Raw genomic sequence first — 21,199 nt, 5'->3', positions numbered from 1 at the left:
TTTTGTTTAATAAACTCTCGTTTAAGTGCACGAGTAATTAAAAAAAACTGACTAATAAAAATCTCTAAATTCTAAATTAAAAAAAATCAATATAATATATAATATAGTATAGCATAAGTATAAAAATCTCCTTTTAGTTCGGAAGCAAACCACTAATTCAGTTCGCGAGTGAAAAAATGAAACTCGCGTTTCAAACACTTGAGAGTAAACAATTCAATCATACAATTAAAAAATATTTAAACTCGCCAGTAAAAAAGTAACTCATTAGTCCTGGAGTGAAAACCAAACTCGCGAATAAAAACTCTTCTTTAAATTCCCGAGAGAAAAAAAAATTAATTTAGTGAATCAAAAACTCGTTTAAAGTTCATGAGCGAAAAAAATACAGTTAGCAAATAAAAATATCCTATTTTGGCGTGTGAAAAAAATTAAACTCGTGAATAAAACATCTAATTAAGTTCGCGAAAGAAAAGAAGCAAATTCGCGAATAAAACACTCATTTAATTCGGATTTAAAAAAAGTAAAACTAGCGAACAAATGAGTGTATTTGGTTCGAGAGTGAAAAAAAACACTTCACTTCAACACTTAAAGTTCCCGAGGCAATAAATAAAACTGGTGAATAAAACACTTCGTTATGTTTAGGATTCAAAAAATAAAATGCGCCATTTTAGAAGAACCCAGCTCTTCCTTTGAGTGTGATTTTTGTTTTTTACCCTAAGCTATTCAATCTCCAAACATAATACTTTTTTGAGAGCAATCTTCGAGCAAGTGTTCTATAAAAGCTCAACGTCTACTCCATAAAAGCTTTCTAAAGCCTTCGAATTTTTTATGCATTTTTGATCTGCAATCCAACTTTAAGGAAAATTTGTGTAATGTGTAAAAACTAAAGCTTTAAAGCTTAAAGAAAAACTCAAATTAGAACAAACCAACTTAACTTCAACAATGGGAATAATTTTATATTCGCGTATACAGAAGATTACAATGGTTACATGCATATAAATGTAAATGGCTACAAGTACACAAACGCTTATACCAAAATTATACATACAATACATACACATACATTTACAAAGCACACACAGATTAAACTCGAATATCAAACAGACACCTGTAATCCACACCAAAGCTTACACGAGCACAGCAGATACACATAATTACGATAAGTGAAAGCTTAAGTGAAATAAGCTTTCGATTATGCCGAAGCTTTAAAGCATGCTTTACTTTACTTATTTTACTTTTCCAACGGTAAACTTTGGGCTGTGGCTTAACTTCCGCTCTTTCTCCTTCTCCCTCTCTCACAGCCCATACAAAGTGTTGTCATTTTGTATTATGTGCAAAGCGTTAGCATGACTTGCAAAGCTTTGTGAACCTGCTGGCACTTGTACTAGGTGTGGATTAATACTCAAAGTACGATAGAAAAAAGCCGTTAAGAATGAAGCGCTCACAACGAATGCAATAAAGAAACCCAAACAGAAAAGACAATCCTTATTAACCTGTAGACATAGGCAGACTGCGGCACAAAAATCAGTGATGACATTCCAGAGACGTGTGCATAGCGGTGGACGACGCAGAACACTCGAGGAGGGCGAAGAGTTGGCCTCGATGTGTATGGTGTGGTAGGTGCGTTCACAGGGCGCATCGGTAGTGCTACCAACTTGACCGGCGTCGTCGGTGAGTATGGAGGTGACACGTGGTGCATTCGGATCCTGTGTTAAGTCGACTGTAGTCGGCGGTTCACGTATCTTCACCAACGCTGACTGACCGGCAGAGCTAGGAAAATTACTCTTAGACTGTACGATGTTGATCTCGCTGGTCTCGGTAATGTCGTTGTAAGTGGTAGTGACTGCGGCAGCAGAACTAGTCGGTGGTTCGGTCCTGGAATCAATTATGAGCGCATTGATAATATCATCTTCTGTCTGTGAGAGATCTCTTGCTATGGTGGAGGGTAACCGGCTGTAGGAGCTAGTTTCCATCGGTGACATTTGCACTGCGAAGTAGTCGGTAGAAGTCTGACAGCCAATAGTGGTGAGACTTTGCACGGGTAATATGCGTGCTGCATAAAGCGATGGATCTGCAGCAGTCGGCTTACGCTCATCAAGTAGCTCCAAACCACTGATTGTAGTGGCCATATCACGGTACATTGGATCCAAGCCAGCTTCGGATTTTTGCCGATAGGCGTTGTTGCTGGGTGTGTTGCAGGATTTGTGCGCATTGCTTTGCTCTGCTGGCGCTTCTACAAGTACGGACACATAAATTTTCTTTCATTTGGCTCAACTTTTTAATGTATCTTACCTTTTCTAACATCGTCTTTGCTTTCACCGTGCACCTCCAAATAAAATTCATTGGAAACACTACCCGCTGATGCTGCGCTAACAGCCGCTTCGCTAGCTTGCTCCGTGCTGCGTACGCCCTTAGAGCTTAAACGCCTACGCAATGGCAATGTTGCATTTTCCGCAATTTCCTCAGCTGTCTGTAGCCCAGGCATTTCGAGACTCTCCAAATTTTTGGTAAAACTGTCGAACATCTCCATTATTTGTCGAAAGCGTTCAGCAATTTCTTGGTTTTCGCGCTCCACCTGTTGAAAGTCGGGTCTTTCGGTCAAACGTTTCGACGCTGGCGAAATGTTCTCCGCCACAATACGTTCCACTTCGTCGTGTGCCATACGTTCAACTTCTGTGAAAGCCGCAAACTCTTCACTAAGCTTGCTGGTAAAACTCAACTCTGATGCTCCCTTGATGGTCTCCAATTTCAACGTTTCCCTTGGCACGTCTATAATTTGTGCGGCGCTGGCTTGTGGCGTTGTCGCATATCGTGGTGAAGAACAAACACCAGTTCCATAGTCTTCTAAGCGACTTTCAATCTGTTTCACGTATTCTCGCACATTATCCACCACCTTGCTGGTAGACGGCGTCGGCATGCCCAGCTCTTCCATGACCTGTTCGAAATTAACCTGCTTTTGTGTTCTATCGGTGTTCCCTACACTCGCTAACGACTCGGTGGTTGTGGCTGTCGTATGTGTACCTTCGAGTGTCACTACGGGGGTTGGTGGCTTAAATTCTTTAACGCTGGAGACCACATGTAAGCCGTAATCCTCGTCATCTTCAGTGTCATCTAGTTTTTCAGCTTCTTTGATGCGTTCGGCTGCTGTTGTGTTCTCAGCTTGCCGTGAACTATTTGATTCGGCGTCCTCGTCATCATCTTTTGTTTCATCTTCTGACTCTGTAGTCTGCTTATTATCTCTTTTAAAATCCATTCTTTATAATAATCAAAAATAATTTCGAAAGACTCCAAATTTTCTTTATAAGAATCCAATTTTATTTATTTGTTTTATTATTATTTTGATGTTTTGTGTCACTTCAAATTGTTTACCAATATTTTTCTTACACATTTTTCTCTGTCAATTGTGAAAAGTCAGTGAAGTCACTGAAGTGAGTACTAATGTTGAGTTAATGAGAGCGCCTACTTTATGTAGACTTTGTGATCTTCAACTTCGGATAAAAGTTCGGATCATATAATCCAAATATCGAAAGTATTCTTATGTGGTGTTCTTCATTCAATGCAGAGACATCCGGAAGCTAGAATTACAGACATATTTTGATTTAATGTACCAAAGAAGTTCTTTGTCCACACTGGCGTTAAAATCGCAGATGTTTGACATCGTGGCGAGGACAGTTATCATAAGCGCGCTCCTGGCGCTCATAAAAGGAATTTTTGGTTTTATCGTTAATTTCTTCGGTCGGAGCATGCAGGTAAATCAGTGTTTTGCGTGAAAACTTTTGCTCTAATGCCGATTGTGGCTAGACGCTCTTCGACTGGAGTGAATGTGAGGACTCGATGACTGAGCCTTTCTCCCACTACTTGTCTCCGTCCTTGTCCCATCTTTCTTGGATGGCGGTGATGTCAGCGTTTACTCTTATGAGGACATCAACCAGCTGGGCAACTGGTTCTCCCAATTTAGGGGCCGGACATTCCTGCTTCATGCCCTTAAATGATATTCCTTAATAGATTTGCAATAATTATCATCAATAGTGAGATTTTTCATCCGAGGCTGTTGTCTCTTTTTCATTGATAGTGGTTTCTAAGTGGCCTGTCCCAAATCTAACGTACAACCTCGCTAGTGGTATAAAGTTTGGTACACATTTATATAGCGAGTCGCTTGCTTCTAAATCGACGGCTGTCGCTTTTGAACCTCTGGTGAACAGACGCTCCAATTAGACTTTAGCGATTCTTTAAACCGAATATGTCGTAGGGGCTCCGCTGAAGCTTACCCTGTTTTAGCCGTGACCCTAGGTTCTACACGGGTTAGCTACCGCATCTTACAACTGTCTTATTGCGGGTTATTATTAGACAGCTGAGTCTGAATGGAGTTTGATCAGTACTGAGCAACTATCGGTACAGTGCGAGGTACTTTATCGACTCTAAAAATCAAATAACTACAGTTCTATATATTATAAAAGATAATTAATTTAAGCGTGATCGTCTCTTAAGATTAGCCATACAATCTTATCAAACTTACCTTATAGATGCTTCAGATGGATTTACCGCCCCACTTTGATCTATGAACTTTCAGTTGTGAAAGCTTAATGCTTCATTGTTCGAAGTTAAGTTAATGCGAAAGCGAAGATAGAGACACCAATTACCAAAATTTAGCGAAAAAATTGTACCACTAAATTTGACAAGTGTTTAGACAAACAGATTTTGTATCAGTTTAAATTCTATAACAAAACGATCACTTCCCCAAACTTACAGTGGAAAATGAGAGCTTTATTGATACCAGCTTTCATACAAGCAAGCGCTTTCGTGTGTTATACATTCCAAAAAGGGCTAGTAGATTCTAGGAGAAGCCGTTTCATGACAGATATATCCTCACAGGCTTGACTTATGTCAACTAGAAAAACTTTTTTGTTAGACAAAAAATAGAACGAACAGAGATCTCAAAAATCTTTGGTTCATGAAAAATGAAAGCTTTGAATAGACTAGCTTTCATACCAGCAAAGCTTTCGCAACTCATGTAGACTGCACGAGTGCTTAGTAGGTTCTGTGAGAAGCTGTGTCATAATCATTGACTTTGGTCAATTAAAAAATCATTTTTATATCAGTGGCATAGAGGTCGAAATAAAAATTATATACTCAAGATGTACGTTTAACTTTTTCGTTTCATTATTTGTAACTAAATTGATATTATAATTGCTGAAAGTGTGAAAGTTTCGGTGATATAAGCTTTTATAACTAGAAAAAGTTTTCACATATTTTTTTCTTTTCGAACTTCTTTAATCAAATGAAAAGCAATTTTAAGCCAGTATAACGAGAAAAAACCGTGTTGTTTATGGTCTATCTCAAGTAGAGGAAATGCTTAGGACAAAAGTATATGCTCATACACGTAACGCTAATAAGATGCCAAGCAATTTAGTGATTGCACAAAAGCGAAAATTTAAACGCGGCGCCATGATATGCCATTTTATATAATTTTTAAGCGCCACAATCGAGCCATTAGCACATTTAGATACTCTGCATTAATGCGCTACAGCCAGACAGAGATGTCGGTCCAGCCACATGTATATTTGTATGCATGCTTGTGTGTGTGTGTGTTTTGCCATCACTGATTGCACAGTCAATTGTTGTGCAATTGTAATTAATGTTTAGCCATGAGTGCTGCACTAAGTTGCTAATTCTTCACACTTCAGCATCGAGGCGCTATGCTAACATACAATCTTCCATGCTTCCATCTTCAGTGTGTGTGTGTGTGCATTTTTGTTAAATCGAGTTGAAAAAAACTATGCCAAATTCATACTCGCTCGCATGCTAAGCATGTAACACAGTAACACAATCAACGTGACATGCGATGCCGCAAATCATTCACAGCGCTGGCATTCGGTGTTGCGGCAATATGTTGCATGCAACATCGCCTGCCTATGTACAACAGTAGCGCTGGCACATTGCGCGAAAATATGTGACTATAAGCGAGCAAGCATAAAAATAGAATTTGCAAAGCGCCGATGAAAAGTGCAAACTCACACACACAAACGCGCTGTAAATGCTGATTAGTATGTGTGCGTATGTGTGTTGCTGCACTTTTGCTACCTGAGAATATAAGTTGATTGTTTTAGCATTCGCTTATTACACATTCGTGTGATTTTTCTCGTGCAAATCTGCCACTTGCGGTGCTCGCGCATTTATGTAACCGAAAAAAATATTACGCGTGTGTTTCTGTGTATGTGTGTCTATGGCGCGAAGTGTTTGCCACAGAGTTGAGGAATTTAGTGCATGCGAACTAATAGTTTTGGGGCACATACTCGCATACTAATTAAAAGTGCTAATTATACATATATATTTAAATATTTACACAGATACATAAGCGACGACATCTGAGCGCATGCTAGAACTTATTTCGAAAATCTGAAAATCTTAACGAAAAATGTAATTAAAATTTTAGTCTAAACTCTGTTAATTTATTAGTAGAAAACTTCATCTCAACGAGTATGGAACAATGTTTTAATTAAACTATATTTGGAACTGATTTTTGAAGATTACGGCAACAGCGTCATCTGTCACACAGTTCCACTTCAGTTTGAAGGGCAAAGTACTTCTTTGAAACTTTAAGCGTTATTATAATGAATATGTCAATGGAAAGTCCTGGCCTACCATAGTAAAACACATTTTTTTCTTCTACATAGTTCCCTTCTAGAGCGATACTTTGATTAAAGCGGCCCTCCAAATTGTAGTTTCTTCAAATTAGGTCTCAGTTTCGGCGATTACCTATTTTGTCAACGAAATTTTTTTCCCAGCCAGCATTCTTCTGAGATCTGAGAACAGAAAATAGTCACTGGTCTGGAGATTACCGTGAATGCGGAGCCCAATTCATGATTTTTGCCATCGTTTTCACTGAATTGTAACACCGAGCATTGGTCTTGCAAAACATCACTTTCTTTTTTCGTCAAATGCGACCGTTTTTCGGCGATGTTCTCTCGAACACTTTAAAGCCATCAAACATTATTTTATGGATCTTTTCAATATCTTCGCCGGTAACAACCTCATTCGTGTGCCCACTGCGTTCATTGTTTGCGGTGTTCATTTGACCATGTCTAAACTTATCATAAAAATTCTTGCTGGTGGTTTTTCCTGAGGCAGTGTCTGGAAACTACTCATCGAGCCTTCAACTGTATTTTTCCTTCAAAAAGCAATATTTTATCAACACCTGAAATACCTTTTTATCCATTTTTTTATAATAACAAAAGTTGCTTCACTAAAAATGATAGAATTCCCAAACTAATGAACCGGCTCTAGGGCTAACTTAAATTCATATGGATCTAACTTTTATAGTAGTAGTAGTATGTGCCAGGCTAGCCTTTTCAACTGACCTATTAGGGACACTACACATAGGTAGGGGAGAGTGCTGCTAACATGGGCTCAGTTAGCGCCGAATACGCATTTTGATGCACTATCATAGGACCTTATATTCCCGTTATCCTGTTTCATTGTACTTATGTATATCAGTGATGCTTTGTGGACAGCTATTTAAGGTTGGATGCCTAATGGGTTCCAAATATTTTATGTCGTGCTGGGCATTCGTAGAGAAAGTGGAAACCCATTTCCGTATTTCATTCCAGCTTGCAGTTGCGGCAAATATTATTATCAGGCATGCAGAAATCCCCTTGGAAAACAAAAATTTTTGTCAAGGGAAATAGATATATCGATTTAGTCTTCTGATAAGCACTTTTTAGTAGCGCGCAACCAACGGCTATGAAAGTACTAAAAAATTGTGAAGCAGTTATTAATAAACAAACCGACACAATTTACACGAAAAACGTCTAAAAGCGCAAAAGTTGTTATTTCAACAGTTCGACGCGGGTCACAAACAGCTGCTTAATGGTTTAGTGGGGCCCTCCTGTGAAAAACACTTCTGATCTTCTGCGATCTGAGTTACAACTGGAGAAATAGTGTACCAGCGGGAAGTTTCAGAATTCGGGGTAAAGCATTAAGCAATACTCTTTTCAAAGGACAGCTTTAGAACTTACAGCAAGATTCTGCTACAGTGCACAAAGCAAAAACTAACAAAATAAAATAAATATTTCTGGTTTCACAGTTGCAGATGATTGGCCACCAAGATTTGAATCTATTGGATTACAGCTAGTGAAATTTCGAGAGTTTCAAAAAGCTTTGGTTCGAGCAGCGTCGATAATACCAATAAAAACTGAGAGTGTTGCTATTGATCAATTGGCGAACCTCTTGAAGGCTTGTGTGAAAGCAAAAGGTGATCAATTTGTTAAACATTCGTAAATCGTTCTATTCTTATAGGCATTATAAAATAAATTTTACTTTATAAAACGATGTATCATTTATATAAAGACCGAATTTTGTAACAGAACTTATGGCAGGACTATGCAAAGCTGAATTCTTACAAGCATATGTATAGTGTACATATGGTTCTTCATACATACCTACATGTCAGAGAAAAATTATTTCATTATTGAAGTTCATATATAACTAAAAAGGGGTTGCCACATTTTTTAACTAACATTTTAAACACTCTAAGCCTGATAAATTTCAGTTTTTTGGTTGGCTATTTTATATACTTCCAAATATTAAAAAATTTCCATGAACTATCAATTTAAGCATACATTTTTTCGTAGTAATATCAAAAAAAATCACTTTTTGTTTTTGTTTTCACTAATAATTCATATTCCCACACTGGTGGCACTCAATTTGTCATGTAATGCAGCTCACGCGCTACCAAACAACATACTATACAAATATATGTAGTAAGCCATGTGCGCACTGCTTTAAAAATCTCATATCGATTTTAACAACACACAAATATTTGTGCAATTTTAATTTTCATCACCAACACAGCGACATACCGTCACTCAAACGCGTGCACATTCAGTCACGTGTCACGAAAACCCCCCATTAATTGCAAGTCCGCGATTGACAAATTAAATAGTGCGACTAATTTGCCGTTAGCCGAAAATGCACGCCATTTTCAGTGCGGCCCCAGCATTGTTTTTGCCAAATACGGTTAATTCGAGCGCGGCTACAACATTATTTGAAATGAGTTTATGAGTGCAGCAGTGGCTCTGAAGTGTGGCGAGCTCCATAATAGCGCCACACTGATTGGGTTGTATACAGCACAACAAAAGCAGCAATGTTCGGCGCCAAATAGGGCAACGAATGGAAATTGTTGTTTCTCGCTAATTGCTGGTATTTGAATTAAATTTTTTATAGTTAGTAGAGGTTGTTTAAATTTTGGAAATATTGCCTTACTTAAATGAGAATTTATATCGCTTCGAATTGTGCAATGTTTTCTCCCCGCGTTTTAATGGAAAATAGGATAATGAAGTTGTCTTTCAACGAGTTTGAATAGAAATTTGTAAATTTAGTTCAAGAGTGTTTATATTTTTGGTGTTGATGTTTTTTAGTGTTAGGACTACCGGTTGGTTACTTACTAAATAATACTCTAAAGACACCCTGTTGGTTTTTGGTTCAAAATTTGATCTAGGGAATATATTAATCCCAAGAACTAGTTCTTCTTAAAGAGCATTGAGATTGTCTTTGTGGAACTCTTTTCTTTAAAAAGGTTCCTATAGTGATTTCTAGTCATATATTTTCTATTTATAGCTCTCTCTTTAGCTCTAGTTCTTATTACAAAGTGGGCATCGAATATTATCTTAAAATAAGAAACGATTTAGTATTGAGCAACGCAAGGAACATCAGTTCTATGATAGATATGGTAAACAAACAAAAGATGTCTCATTGGCTGACTAATAAACCCCAAGAGATCACCAGACAATCAATGAGTACCCCATAACTTATACATATACATATATGATGATGTACTATATAGTATATGATGATTTCAGAGCACTGGAAAAAAATGTTATCTTCAGTCTTAAGTGGATTAACAACTATTTGAACAATCAAAGTTTTCAATCGAGCAAAGTCAAACAAGATTCCATAAAGTATCGATATTATACTAATAAGTGATTACCTTGTAATTAATAATAATAATAATAAAGAGACAAATGCTAACAATGTGCTAATAATAGCACATTCAATCAAAAAGTTTAATAATGTTAAAAAAAATTATTCTAGAACTTTCGAACGAACTTGAAAACAAGTAGGGATATGCTATGTTCTGGTGTCACTGAACATTTTATACTATATCCTTATATATGTTGACTGCAGGGAATGATCTGATTACTCAAGTCGTCAAACCGTTTTTTTTCACGAAATTTTAAGTTTTACTGAAGACGAACAGTCTGAAAGACTGACAGTCACTTAGAATTCAACTTGTCTCCTGATTGTGATCCTTGCGAGAGTCTAAAAGTGTACATAAAGAAGCTTCTCATTTAGTGTTTAGCACTTTTAATTTACCTCAAAATAGTTTGAGTCCCTACGACTAATGTATCCACCTAGTATTTGAAAACGCAAAAGTGCCAAATTATAAAAATTTAGCTTTCAAAACAGAAGTTTAACATAACTGCTGGAATCCTTAGCTTGCAACAACTTGGACACACGTATTCTATCATCCCCACCACTACACACAATCCTTTTCCAACTACAACCAGCAGCAACTTCAACAATTTGCACACACAAACAGCCTGAGGGTGCCATCTTCGAAAAAATAAATAAAGTTAGCTAAACAAATATTTTCGTTTTAATTAGAAACTCAATCAAAGCAGCCAGCACTCATCTCCACGAGCCAAAAAGAGCACAAAAATCAAAAACACACAGAGCCACATAACGGGTAAGCATATTTCCGCCGCTTGTATTTAACTCCGCCAAAGCGGAGTGACTTCGCTTCAATTAAGTTCCATGAACGCTACACGAAGGAGAAGTTATGAACGAAGTAGTGTGGGGCGTCTTTCTATGGCTGCGCGCTTTAATCAGTGAAGCGCAACAACACCTACCAACTTTGGTGTACAGCACACAATGGTGATGGCTACACCCACAACAACAACAACACTTTCAATTATGAAAACGTCCAAAGTCCGTGTCCTTAGTTCTTTTTGGGCTTCCCTCGCCCCCGATCGAGCGAGTGCACACATAATGCTCACTTTAGCGAGTCTCGAGTCAGTCAACAATTCACCTTTGTATGAGCTCATCAGCAATTTGTTAGACTCACCAGCACAATCATGCATCCACCTCTCCATCTTTTCCATTCATCCATCCATCTATCTTCCTTTCTATATATCTATCTGTCGTGTGGCATTCATATTCGTTGTTCATCGGACTTTTGTGTTCGACAGGAACAGCAAAAGCACAAAAGTTCAAATGGCTATTATATACGGTGCTCTTGAATAGCCATGTTTCTGCAATTACCCCTCGACTTCCGCCTCCTCACTCATTTCCACACTCTGCTGCTATTATTTGGCGCTATCTCCATTAACGAGTTCTCTCACTCAGTCTCTGTGATATTCGTTTACCATACCCCTAATTTTCGTGAACTTCATTGGCTATCAGCGCCACTCAAAGCGAGCGTTTTTTGTTGCTTTGGTTCGCTGTTCATTACACTTCGGCGTTGTGCTTGAGTGTATGTATGTGTGTGTAAGTGTGGTTCTTTTATTTTGTTTTAATTATTCAGCGAGGCATTGGCTGTGAAAATGTTGTTTTTGTAATTAATTTAATCGCTCGAACGCGCCTTCCACCGCCACTCGTCAATAACTTTGCTCGCACGAATTTGCATAGCTCAATGCATAGTTGAGAAACACTTGAGCGTAAGGGTATTTGACACTTCAATACCGTTGCTTTATGGATTTATCCACCTTGAAGGCTCAATTTAGTCACTTTAAATGTTTTGTGGTTAAAGTTTCGAGGATTAACTGTGATTGCTTCACAAAAGTGTGGGATGAAATTTGGTCCATTAGGTTGGACTGGAATGAAATGGTATGAAACATAAGAGCGAAGGTGAAATTAGGTACCTTGGAGCAAGGGGAATGAAACTTTATTGTAAAACAATAAACTGTTAACTTATGTAGGTAGCCCTGAAGCTATAATACCCTTCGCAAATGAAGATTTTTTTAAACATAGTTTTGATCGATCAGTTTGTTTGGTAGTATTATACTAATGAGATTCCGACAATTGAGCATTTTCTTGTGGCGTAAAGGATGTGCGAAAAATTTCAGATCGATATCTAAAAACTGAAGAACAATTTCCCGTTTACCTTATAAAACTTCGTTGAAAACTGGATATATTCATGGTATAAAAGAAGTAAATTCCAAATTAACAAATGAAACGGAATGGCAGTAAATGTTAGGAAATATTATATATTAGGAGTCAGGATGAAATTGAAAGAAGCTCAATGAAAAGAAGTACAATGGAATAGAACATACACTGGTGAGCGTACTTTAGAACACAGCATTAAATTTTTTTGTACAAAAAAGGCTACGAAATCGTTTAAAACGTCAAAGCAGTGTTCAAGGAAATCTACTTCATCACAAATAAAAGTATTTGAGTGAAATTAAGCATTAAGTGTCAAGTGTGTAAGCTCGTAAAGTCATCGAAACTTTACTCATTTTGTAGTCCATCCACCTCTAAGGATATCTTATGATAATAACATCGAAAAATTTTAGGAACCAGTACTTGAAAATCGTCGAGTTCTGTACAGCTCTTATGGATCGAGTCAACACCTTTCGGTTAATGTTTTAGTATGAAGTGCGCCAATGCTAGACTTGTGCCAAAAGATCTAGCTGAGAACCTTACATTTATCAAACGCATCATTGTTGCATGATGAAAATTTGATTCTGCGAGAGCCCGTATGATTGGATTTATGTGAAAGTCTTAAAGCATATTATAATAAAATTGTTATTCACTAACTTCCAGACTAATTGGGCTATTAATTTTTTTAACGCAAAGGAACATAAATCTTTCGCAGAACCTTTCTCTCGAAAATTCGTAACGTCGACTCATCGGTTGCTGTCATCGTCCAAGCCTCTGCACCATATAGCAGGACGGGAATTGTGAGCGACTTATAGAGTTTGGTTTTTGTTCGTCGAGAGAGGACTTTGCTTCTCAATTGCCTACTCAGTCCGAAGTAGCACTTGTTGGCAAGGGTTACCCTGCGTTGAATTTCCAGGTTGACATTGTTGGTGGTGTTAACACTGGTTCCAAGATAGACGAAAGTATCTACAACTTCAAAGTTATGACTCAACAGTGACGTGGGAGCCACGTCGCGAGTGCAATGACTGTTTGTTTGATGACAGGAGATATGTCGTCTTGCCCTTGTTCAATTCTATGCTGGAATCTAGTACTACAGATAACCATATTTCGGTCCCCGGGGAAGTCGATCAGCCTCAACCCATTTGGGGATGTTTCCTCGTGCAGGCTGGATTTTCCGACTGTTACGCAAAAAATACCTGAAGTGCATAAAACATACTTCAAATAATTGTAGGAACTTTTATAGAATAGAATATAGCACTGTAATTCATTTTCGTCTTTTACACTATTCGGCGATGATCTTATCAGAAAATAAAACACGAGTTAGAAGTAAATAAATTTTACTGAATTTTATAAATGTAGATAGGTAGACAACAAATATAACTGATCATCATCATTGTAGCTTTAAATTAGTCTAGAGTTATTTTAACATAAATTGTAAAGGAGACCAAAAGAAGACATTTAAAATTCTCATCCCGTTCATATCATTTCCCAGAAAATGTGCACGACAGAGCAAAGAATGGTATATAAGAGGTTATTGACTTTACGTCTTTCTATAGTCGGTTTTGTGGGACAGGCTTTTTGTTTTTTTTTTTTGGAATTTTTGAATTCATTAGAAAAACCATGAAAAATTTCGTCGTTAAGACTAATTGACCAGATATTGAAGCAAAGTATCGCGAAAGAGGTTATTTATCAAATTTGTGTGAAATATTAATTGTAAAAAAATTTAATTCAATTGGAAATGGAACTTTTCAGTTAAAAAAAGAGTATAGTGGTTACAAAAAATATGAAATTATAGAAAATGCATTACACAGACTCTAAATTTCCAACTCAATGGAAAAATTTATATTGATAAACAATAAAATTTGCTGTTTGAACGCAAACCTCACAAATCAGTTGTGAGGTTTTCTCAGTTTAGGGCTATTAAAACAAATTTGGTTTATTTAAAAAAAATTCAACAAATATATGGCAACAATGGTTGCGTGCAACCAAAATCCCAATTTGCAAATGGCAATGACCAGCAGATGGTTAAGCGCACAAGTTGCGGTCGAAATACCATGAAATCAAAGGGGCAAATGGAGCAGAGGAAATTACCAAATTAATGGAAACTGAAAGGGCGCACGCATACACATACACGCATGTAAAATTTCTTTTATGTATGAGTGCGAGGTATTACATGCGCATAGTATAGACATAAGTGTAACTTATATTATATATAGCATATTAGGGTGAACCAAGAAAACTAACCAATCGAAATTATAGAAAAAAATCACCATTAGTAAAAAAATATTCATTCAAGACTGGATTTAAGGGGGTATTCCAACATAGAAAAATCGCAAGTTCTTTAGGAACATAAAATTTCCGTAAAGAATCCACCTTTAGAAGACTTTTTTCAAACTCGAAATTTATATATAAAAGCTTTAAAAGTAAAAAAAACAATTATATATTATGTCTCACACTAATACTATTCCCTATATATTTATAAATTACATACCCTTTATATATGTATAGATATATATGGTATATGGTTGCTTATGTAACTCATAGACCTATCCGTTAGTGGTAATGACGAGTGTCACATGATGATGCGCACACCACTACACCCACACTGCGCATCGAGTGTCTGGCATGTTGGTTTAGGCAAAAGTGAAAATGAAGACATTAATAATATTGCTGCTACTAATGTGAATAGCAAAGCAACATGTACATACATACATTTAGAGACAAACCAATGTACAAACATACATCTGATATGTTTGTGGGTACATGTGTGTATGTGTGAATGTGTGTTTTTGTAATTTGCTTTTGTATGCCTGTGTGAGCGCTTTTATGGTTTGACAGTGTTAATGCTGATGTTGCCGCTCTTAACGTAAGTGTCATTCAATGTCCAGCGGCCGCATGCCTAAGAGCTTTTGCAAATACATAAACTCATATACTACACATACATATGTAAGTATGTATAATAATATTTATATGTACATACATATATAGTGTGTAAATAGGAAATGGTATGCTAAGCCTCATACTGGTACTCCTATCAATGCATAAAAATTTTATTTGTAAAGTGTAAAGGTAAAGTTAGTTTCGTGACGTTGATAATTAAACAAGCAAAGTGGTCCGAAAGAGATGACTATTAGAGCAGTTGCATGACAATGAGCGATCACTAAGAAAATTAGTTAATTTTTAAATGTTTTATTATAAAATAATATTGAAAAGTAGTTAGAAACACAGCATAGTTGGATACTGGAACAGTTATTGGCGAATCGCAGTGATTTTAGTCAAAGTTTCATCTTTAAAAGAGTCACAGTCATAACGTATCGTTTCTAACAACCAGCACTCCCGCTAAGCAACTTAAATTTGCTTGAGTTCTCAAATAGATCTTTTTACTACAGTGTTGCGCTTCAATTATGGCACATGAACTCAAGTGTGTCCTACTCTAAGGAATAATATTTGCTCGCACTTACTTATCGCACTGAGTAGTTACTCTTGTCACCTGCTGACGGGCCTTAGAAACTCACCTATGTATTTACGAGAAGTGTTTGTTAAAAAAACAATACAAACTGATATAAATTTCAGTGGAATATCGTTGATATCCTTCAGTTTATTGCACACAAGTGTGAGCTCTCAAGCATATAGGGTATATCAATGGATATGGATACAGAGTTGCATTTCAGTTTGAGCTTTCTATTTACTTATATATATTTAGAGGAAAATTATTTTTTAGACACTCACCACATTTAGTTCATTGCTGCTTTTATCTGCAAAAGAAAAAAAATTACCGTTAAAATTTGTTGAGAATATATGAAAAATTGCATGTTATAAACAATAACTGTTGGTTTCATAAAACCTTTTCCGTTTTAGTTACTTAATATGGTTTGTATTCAGCAGTAATTTATTAATATAAATAATAAGTGAGACCGAGTATATTTCAAAATGGAAACTCATCACAGTATCTAATTTATTTTATTAAAGGGTGGCCCATTTCGAGGTTCTCTACTTTTTTAAAGAAAAAACACAGAAACTTCAAAACTAATGGGGAATGTTTATTATCATTCGAAAGAACATTCTTTGGCAAATATTTTTTGAAGATTACCTCTTTCAAAAGTTACATACAAATAATACTTTTTTAAGTAACTGGTTACAAAGTAGTTGGATAATTCATGTGTAAGTACCAGTTCAGCAGTAACTGTGAAACAGTGTTTGAAAAAATTTAAATTACTTGGATACCTGTTGAAGACGGGTTTCCGCCTGTATTAGCCTTGCTACGAACTAGTTGTTAACTAGTTACTTCCGGACTAGTTTGCAACTAGCCGCTTATTATTTTAAGCCTAGTTCCGAACTAGTAATATATAGTTTTGTGACTAGTTTCGGATTAGTTACAAATAAGTTGGATACTAATTTGGGTCTAGACTTTACTTAAGTCTAGTTTCCGCCTATATATGCCTTGTTACGAGTCCTAGTAGTTACAAATTACTTTGGGCCTAGTTGCATAATGTTTTGAGATGAATTCCTGACTAGTTAAATATAATTTTGGGACTAGATCCAGACTAGTAACAAATAAGTTGGTTACTAGTTTTGGTCTAGTTAGTCGGGAACACTTTACGTCCAAGTTATAACTGACTAGTTGGAGGCATGCTACATTACAGACTAGTTATAAACCGATTGAAGCCTAATATTGGAGTTAGAGTAGTTGCCAATTAGTTATAGACGCGTTACAAACGAATTATTTGAGGATGACTTACGCCCTCGTTATGAACTGGTTAGGAGTCTAGTTACTTTACATACTACTTGAGGCTTAGTTATAGACTAGTTTGCGATAAGATTGAAAATAGTTGCCGGCTAGCTACAGACTAGCTGTCGCGAGTTACAAACTAGTTACGAACTAATCTACGAATTACTGTTATGAGCTAGATTTTTGGACAAGATTTAAAGAAGTCGATGGCTAACTACGGACTAGTTGTAGGCCAGTTACATACTATAAACTAGTTATGAACTGGTTAGGGTTTAGTTACAGAGTGGTTAGGGACGCGTTGGAGACTTGTTACATTACAGAATAATTACAAACTATTTGTGGCCTAGTTATAAATTATTTGCAGTCTTTTTTTGGACTAAATCGGATCTAGTTACCGCCTAGTTACGAACTAATATACTGGAACTCGTAGCCTTTCGTATATGAAAGTGATTCGCAGAAGATCACTGCAATTTCTGGAGACTTTGCTAAAATTATCACCAGAAAATGATATAACATAGTGGAAAGCTAGTCTTCAAGCTGAAAAAAATACGACACGGATTTTGTTACCTAATTATTTATTTATATTAATTTTATTATTTTTAAAACTTTTTTTTAAATATTTTTTATAACTTATTTTTTTTTTTTAAATTTTTTTTTCAATTGAATCAACAGCATCACATATGCAAAGCATATGCAAATTTGTCGCGCTCGCATGCGCCCAACCACATATACACATTTGCATGCGGTTAGGCGTTGGCGGTCACAGCGCGGCAGCCGCTTCCCACGCCTTTTGCATAATCATTTTATTGCCAACCGATCAATAGACAGCAAGCAAATAAAAATACAATAGCAACAAAACATGCTAAATATTTTAAATGAAATAATAAATAAACGCGCTTTTGAAGCGAATAAATTAGCAAGGGTACGACGTTATGGGACAATAATAAATGCAACAACAACAACAACAGCCAACAACCGATGATTAGTAAATGAAGTTAAATTTCTTGTCAATTTGTTAGGCGGCCGCATATAAAAACTGTAGTTATTTGCTTAGATATTAGCTGTTTTTGCTAATGGTGCGCTCAGTTTAGCTGTTGTTGTTGTTGCTGGTGTGGCGGCTCAAGCTTGGTAGTCATTGAGCCCGCCAACGCACGCGGCTCAAGTACAATATCGAGTTTCGCTCAAGCGGCGCCGCCAAACTAAGTGGCGGCATACAAACACACACACACACAAACCCGTATATATTTGCGCTTAAGAGCGCATTACAGTAAACGCTAATACAATAAATGCATATGCAATGACGAAATAGCATTCGCAATTAAAAGTAAAAATGTTGTAATTTTTATAGTTTTACGACTTAACATTTTTACCGTTCTTGTTCTTGTTGTTGTGATGCAAAAAGTTTCCATTGTAAAATGTTTCCGCGCCTCAAAGCGCGTTCGCGCGACTCTACGTCTCCTACACAATCGCGTTGGCAACGCCGGCACTGCTGTTGCAACACCAGCCATTGTTGCCGCTGCTACTTTGTGTGCAATTTGTATTTGTTTCTCTATGATTTTATGCGAAAAAAAGTTCTCAAATTGATTTAACTTGCTCAAGGCGCTACCACAGTGCCCATGAGCCAAATTTCGCGTCGAAAATTACAAATTTATTCTCGATTTTTTTCTTCGAAAATACGGTTAAAAGCTTTTTTTTGCTAGACTTCAATTTTAGCGCCTCGCGAAGGCGTCTAATTTGCGCTTTGATGCCAAGGTAGAATTTTTCGAATTGATTTCATAATAAATATATGAAAAGACAACATTAAAACGTGTGTAATGTGTGTACGAAAAAGATAACGGCAAACGCATTTCAAACTCATTTGGGCGTTGGAATTCGTATTTGCGGTTTATTTTTTGTGGCCATGCACCTAAATATAATCGAGGTATGTAGTTTTAGAATATATCATACTGCTCATAATGAATAGAGGAATTGATTTTCGAATATAAATCTCATCTACCTCACTCGTCTAACCATTTGGTTCAAAATATTGCATGATGTGTGTGCAACGCCCACTTTTAGAAGATATTTTCTGCCTCACCACCCGTTTGACTTATATGTAATTGTTTCCTAAGATTTTCATCTCTTGCTTAATTAACACTTTGTAAATGAACGAAATCGGTTTACAGTCACGCTTACTTTCTGTGTATGGCCCGCATGGCTATATCTTTACAGATATCGAATATGACGACTCCCGTGCCAATAACGAACTTCATACTGATAATATTGTGAATGTAAAATATATATTAATAAACCTATATGCGGATTTCGCCTGATAATGTAATATTGTGACGTGGTTCTAGCAATGGATAACTCTGCCCACCCCATATACAATATATAATATTATGGCTTTCAGAACTGTTTAATGAATTTTGAGAGCATGGATTCTGCTGGCGCTAAAATCTGATGAAATCGGCTTAGACGTTTTCCAATTATAATTAACGGGTGGTTTTTTAGTCGTGTGGTTTTCAACATAAGTCGACAATACCAGCAACGGTGGATCGGTTTCAAACCATTTCTAGTCTAGTGGATCATGCGCATCCTCAGAGACTTCGCACAGTGCGCATTCAAGACACTATTTCAGCTGCGGAGCAGCGTATCGAAGAAGACCCGAATGAGTTCATAACATCGCGCGCAATAATTGGAGCTGTAGTCATTTGATTTTAGAAGATTTTTTCGGAAGGATCTGCGTTTGCAGGCTTACTACATCATTCAAGTGCAAGTACACATCCTTAGTCATTGTTTTATCATTGGAATTATTGGTTCATGACAGAGCCATGATTAACGACTTTTTTTGCCTGAATTGGAGTATATAGTTGTAGACGATCTTTGGTTTCAACAAGACGGCGACGAAGCAATCAATTTATTGAAGGAAACTTTTGTAAAGCGCATTCTCTCGTATCGCAGGTATGTGGAGTGGTTATGTGAAGTCGCTTGTCTTCGCTGATAAGCCCGAGACGATTGACGTCTTGGTTAAGAGCACTCGAAGCATTATATACGGTCCTAATTGCTTCAAAAAGTCCTCTCAGCTGGGATTTATTTGTACAATCTATGGTAGTCGCTAACCCGAAATTATTTTTAAAATATAATGGCAAAGCCTTATTTTTATAATAAACTTAAATTGTTGACCATAATATTAAGTTCAGTTGAGTTTTATTTCTTCTGGAAAAGCAGATGTCTAAATAAACTAACCTTTACAATTATTAACGCTTTAATGTCCAGCTAGATCTTTCTTGCGTGAGATAAGGAAATACTACTTCACATCTACAAATATTCTTAATTTTCCATACAAAAGCTTTAAACTTAAGTTTTTTACCATAAAATAATCATCTTTTCCCTTACTGCCACACAAATATTTATCATAAAGTTAGCCAAAAAGAAAATATTGCGGTTACAATTGCCCACTAATCGATAAATTTGATAAAGGGCCAAAAGTTGTTCCACACAGTGGCATGCCACGCTCCAAACGCTGGCTGATGTACTTCGCCCCTCTTTTAGCAGTTTTTACTGTTTTTTGCTCGTTTTGTCGGCTACTTCTTTATTTGGTGGTTGTTGTGTGTTCTCACTTCTGTTTTGTTCATTTACGAATGATATTATTGCGATATAAATCATAAGCACAGCAATAAAAACCACCGTTTGGGGCCAAACTGGAAACATACTAAATTATAAGCTTGTGTTGCTAAGGGTAAGTTCAAACTTTAAAAATTTATTATACATTTTTCTCAAACGAGTAATGATGGTGTATAGAATTAAGGCCGTAATATTAACAAAACTGAGAGATTATATTTAAAAAATTATTTAATAGGTATTACTGTTATAAGAAAGTTTATGAAAAGATTCTATAACAGTTTTGACAGGAAAGATCAGGAAAAGGACTTTTAGTTATCAAAGTCTGTTTCAGCATGCAAATTTTTGAAAGATTGTGTGTTGAAAGAACATTCATTGTAGAGTCCAATGACAGAATGATTTTTTCGGTATTCCGGATTTCCTATATTTATCGACAAATTAAAAATACCTTTTGTCACTTGGTGGGAAAGGAAGTTCAGTTCGGCTAGTAATCGTACTTTTCTAGATTATGGTAAGATTAGTGGCAAGCGATGTTGAAACTGACGACACTCGCTAAAGTATTCATATAGGTTAGGTTAGGTTAGGTAAGGTTAATCTGGGATGACAATAAGCCACGCATAGACCTATTTGGTGGAATTCAGTTGCAAAAGAAGTAGTCATCTTTTAAGATGACTCTGCGACTTCACTACCGATGCCTCCTCCAGTCATACCGTG

The 21,199-nt window shown here is 36.6% G+C and overlaps 2 protein-coding genes across 4 annotated transcripts in view; both read right to left on the bottom strand.

Annotated features, from left to right (window-relative positions):
• LOC120767249 overlaps positions 1-21,199 on the bottom strand; it is a 301,297-nt gene that overhangs the window by 151,874 nt on the left and 128,224 nt on the right. For all 3 annotated transcript variants that reach the window (XM_040093103.1, XM_040093105.1, XM_040093104.1), the window contains exon 3: positions 15,883-15,908. The gene's annotated coding sequence lies outside the window, so the exon portion shown is untranslated. The remainder of the gene's footprint in view (positions 1-15,882; positions 15,909-21,199) is intronic.
• On the bottom strand, positions 1,273-3,277 carry LOC120767251. The gene is made up of 2 exons (XM_040093106.1): positions 2,290-3,277; positions 1,273-2,230 (listed from the first exon to the last, which is right to left on the bottom strand). Exons 1-2 carry the CDS (start codon positions 3,248-3,250, stop codon positions 1,293-1,295), a joined length of 1,899 nt encoding a protein of 632 aa, XP_039949040.1. The 5' UTR covers positions 3,251-3,277; the 3' UTR covers positions 1,273-1,292.

The sequence above is a fragment of the Bactrocera tryoni genome, chromosome 2 (genome assembly GCF_016617805.1).
Source record: "Bactrocera tryoni isolate S06 chromosome 2, CSIRO_BtryS06_freeze2, whole genome shotgun sequence".
Lineage (NCBI taxonomy): Eukaryota > Metazoa > Arthropoda > Insecta > Diptera > Tephritidae > Bactrocera > Bactrocera tryoni.
The sequence above is the reverse complement of the archived record's forward strand: the minus strand, read 5'-3'. Positions and strand labels throughout refer to the sequence as shown.

Bases quoted from the DNA above. Each gene is read 5' to 3' on its own strand.
- LOC120767251 (XM_040093106.1), bottom strand. From the start codon at position 3,250: ATGGATTTTAAAAGAGATAATAAGCAGACTACAGAGTCAGAAGATGAA. The intron at 2,231-2,289 runs GTAAGATACATT...CCGTACTTGTAG, and splicing joins CAAAGACGATGTTAGAAAAG to AAGCGCCAGCAGAGCAAAGC.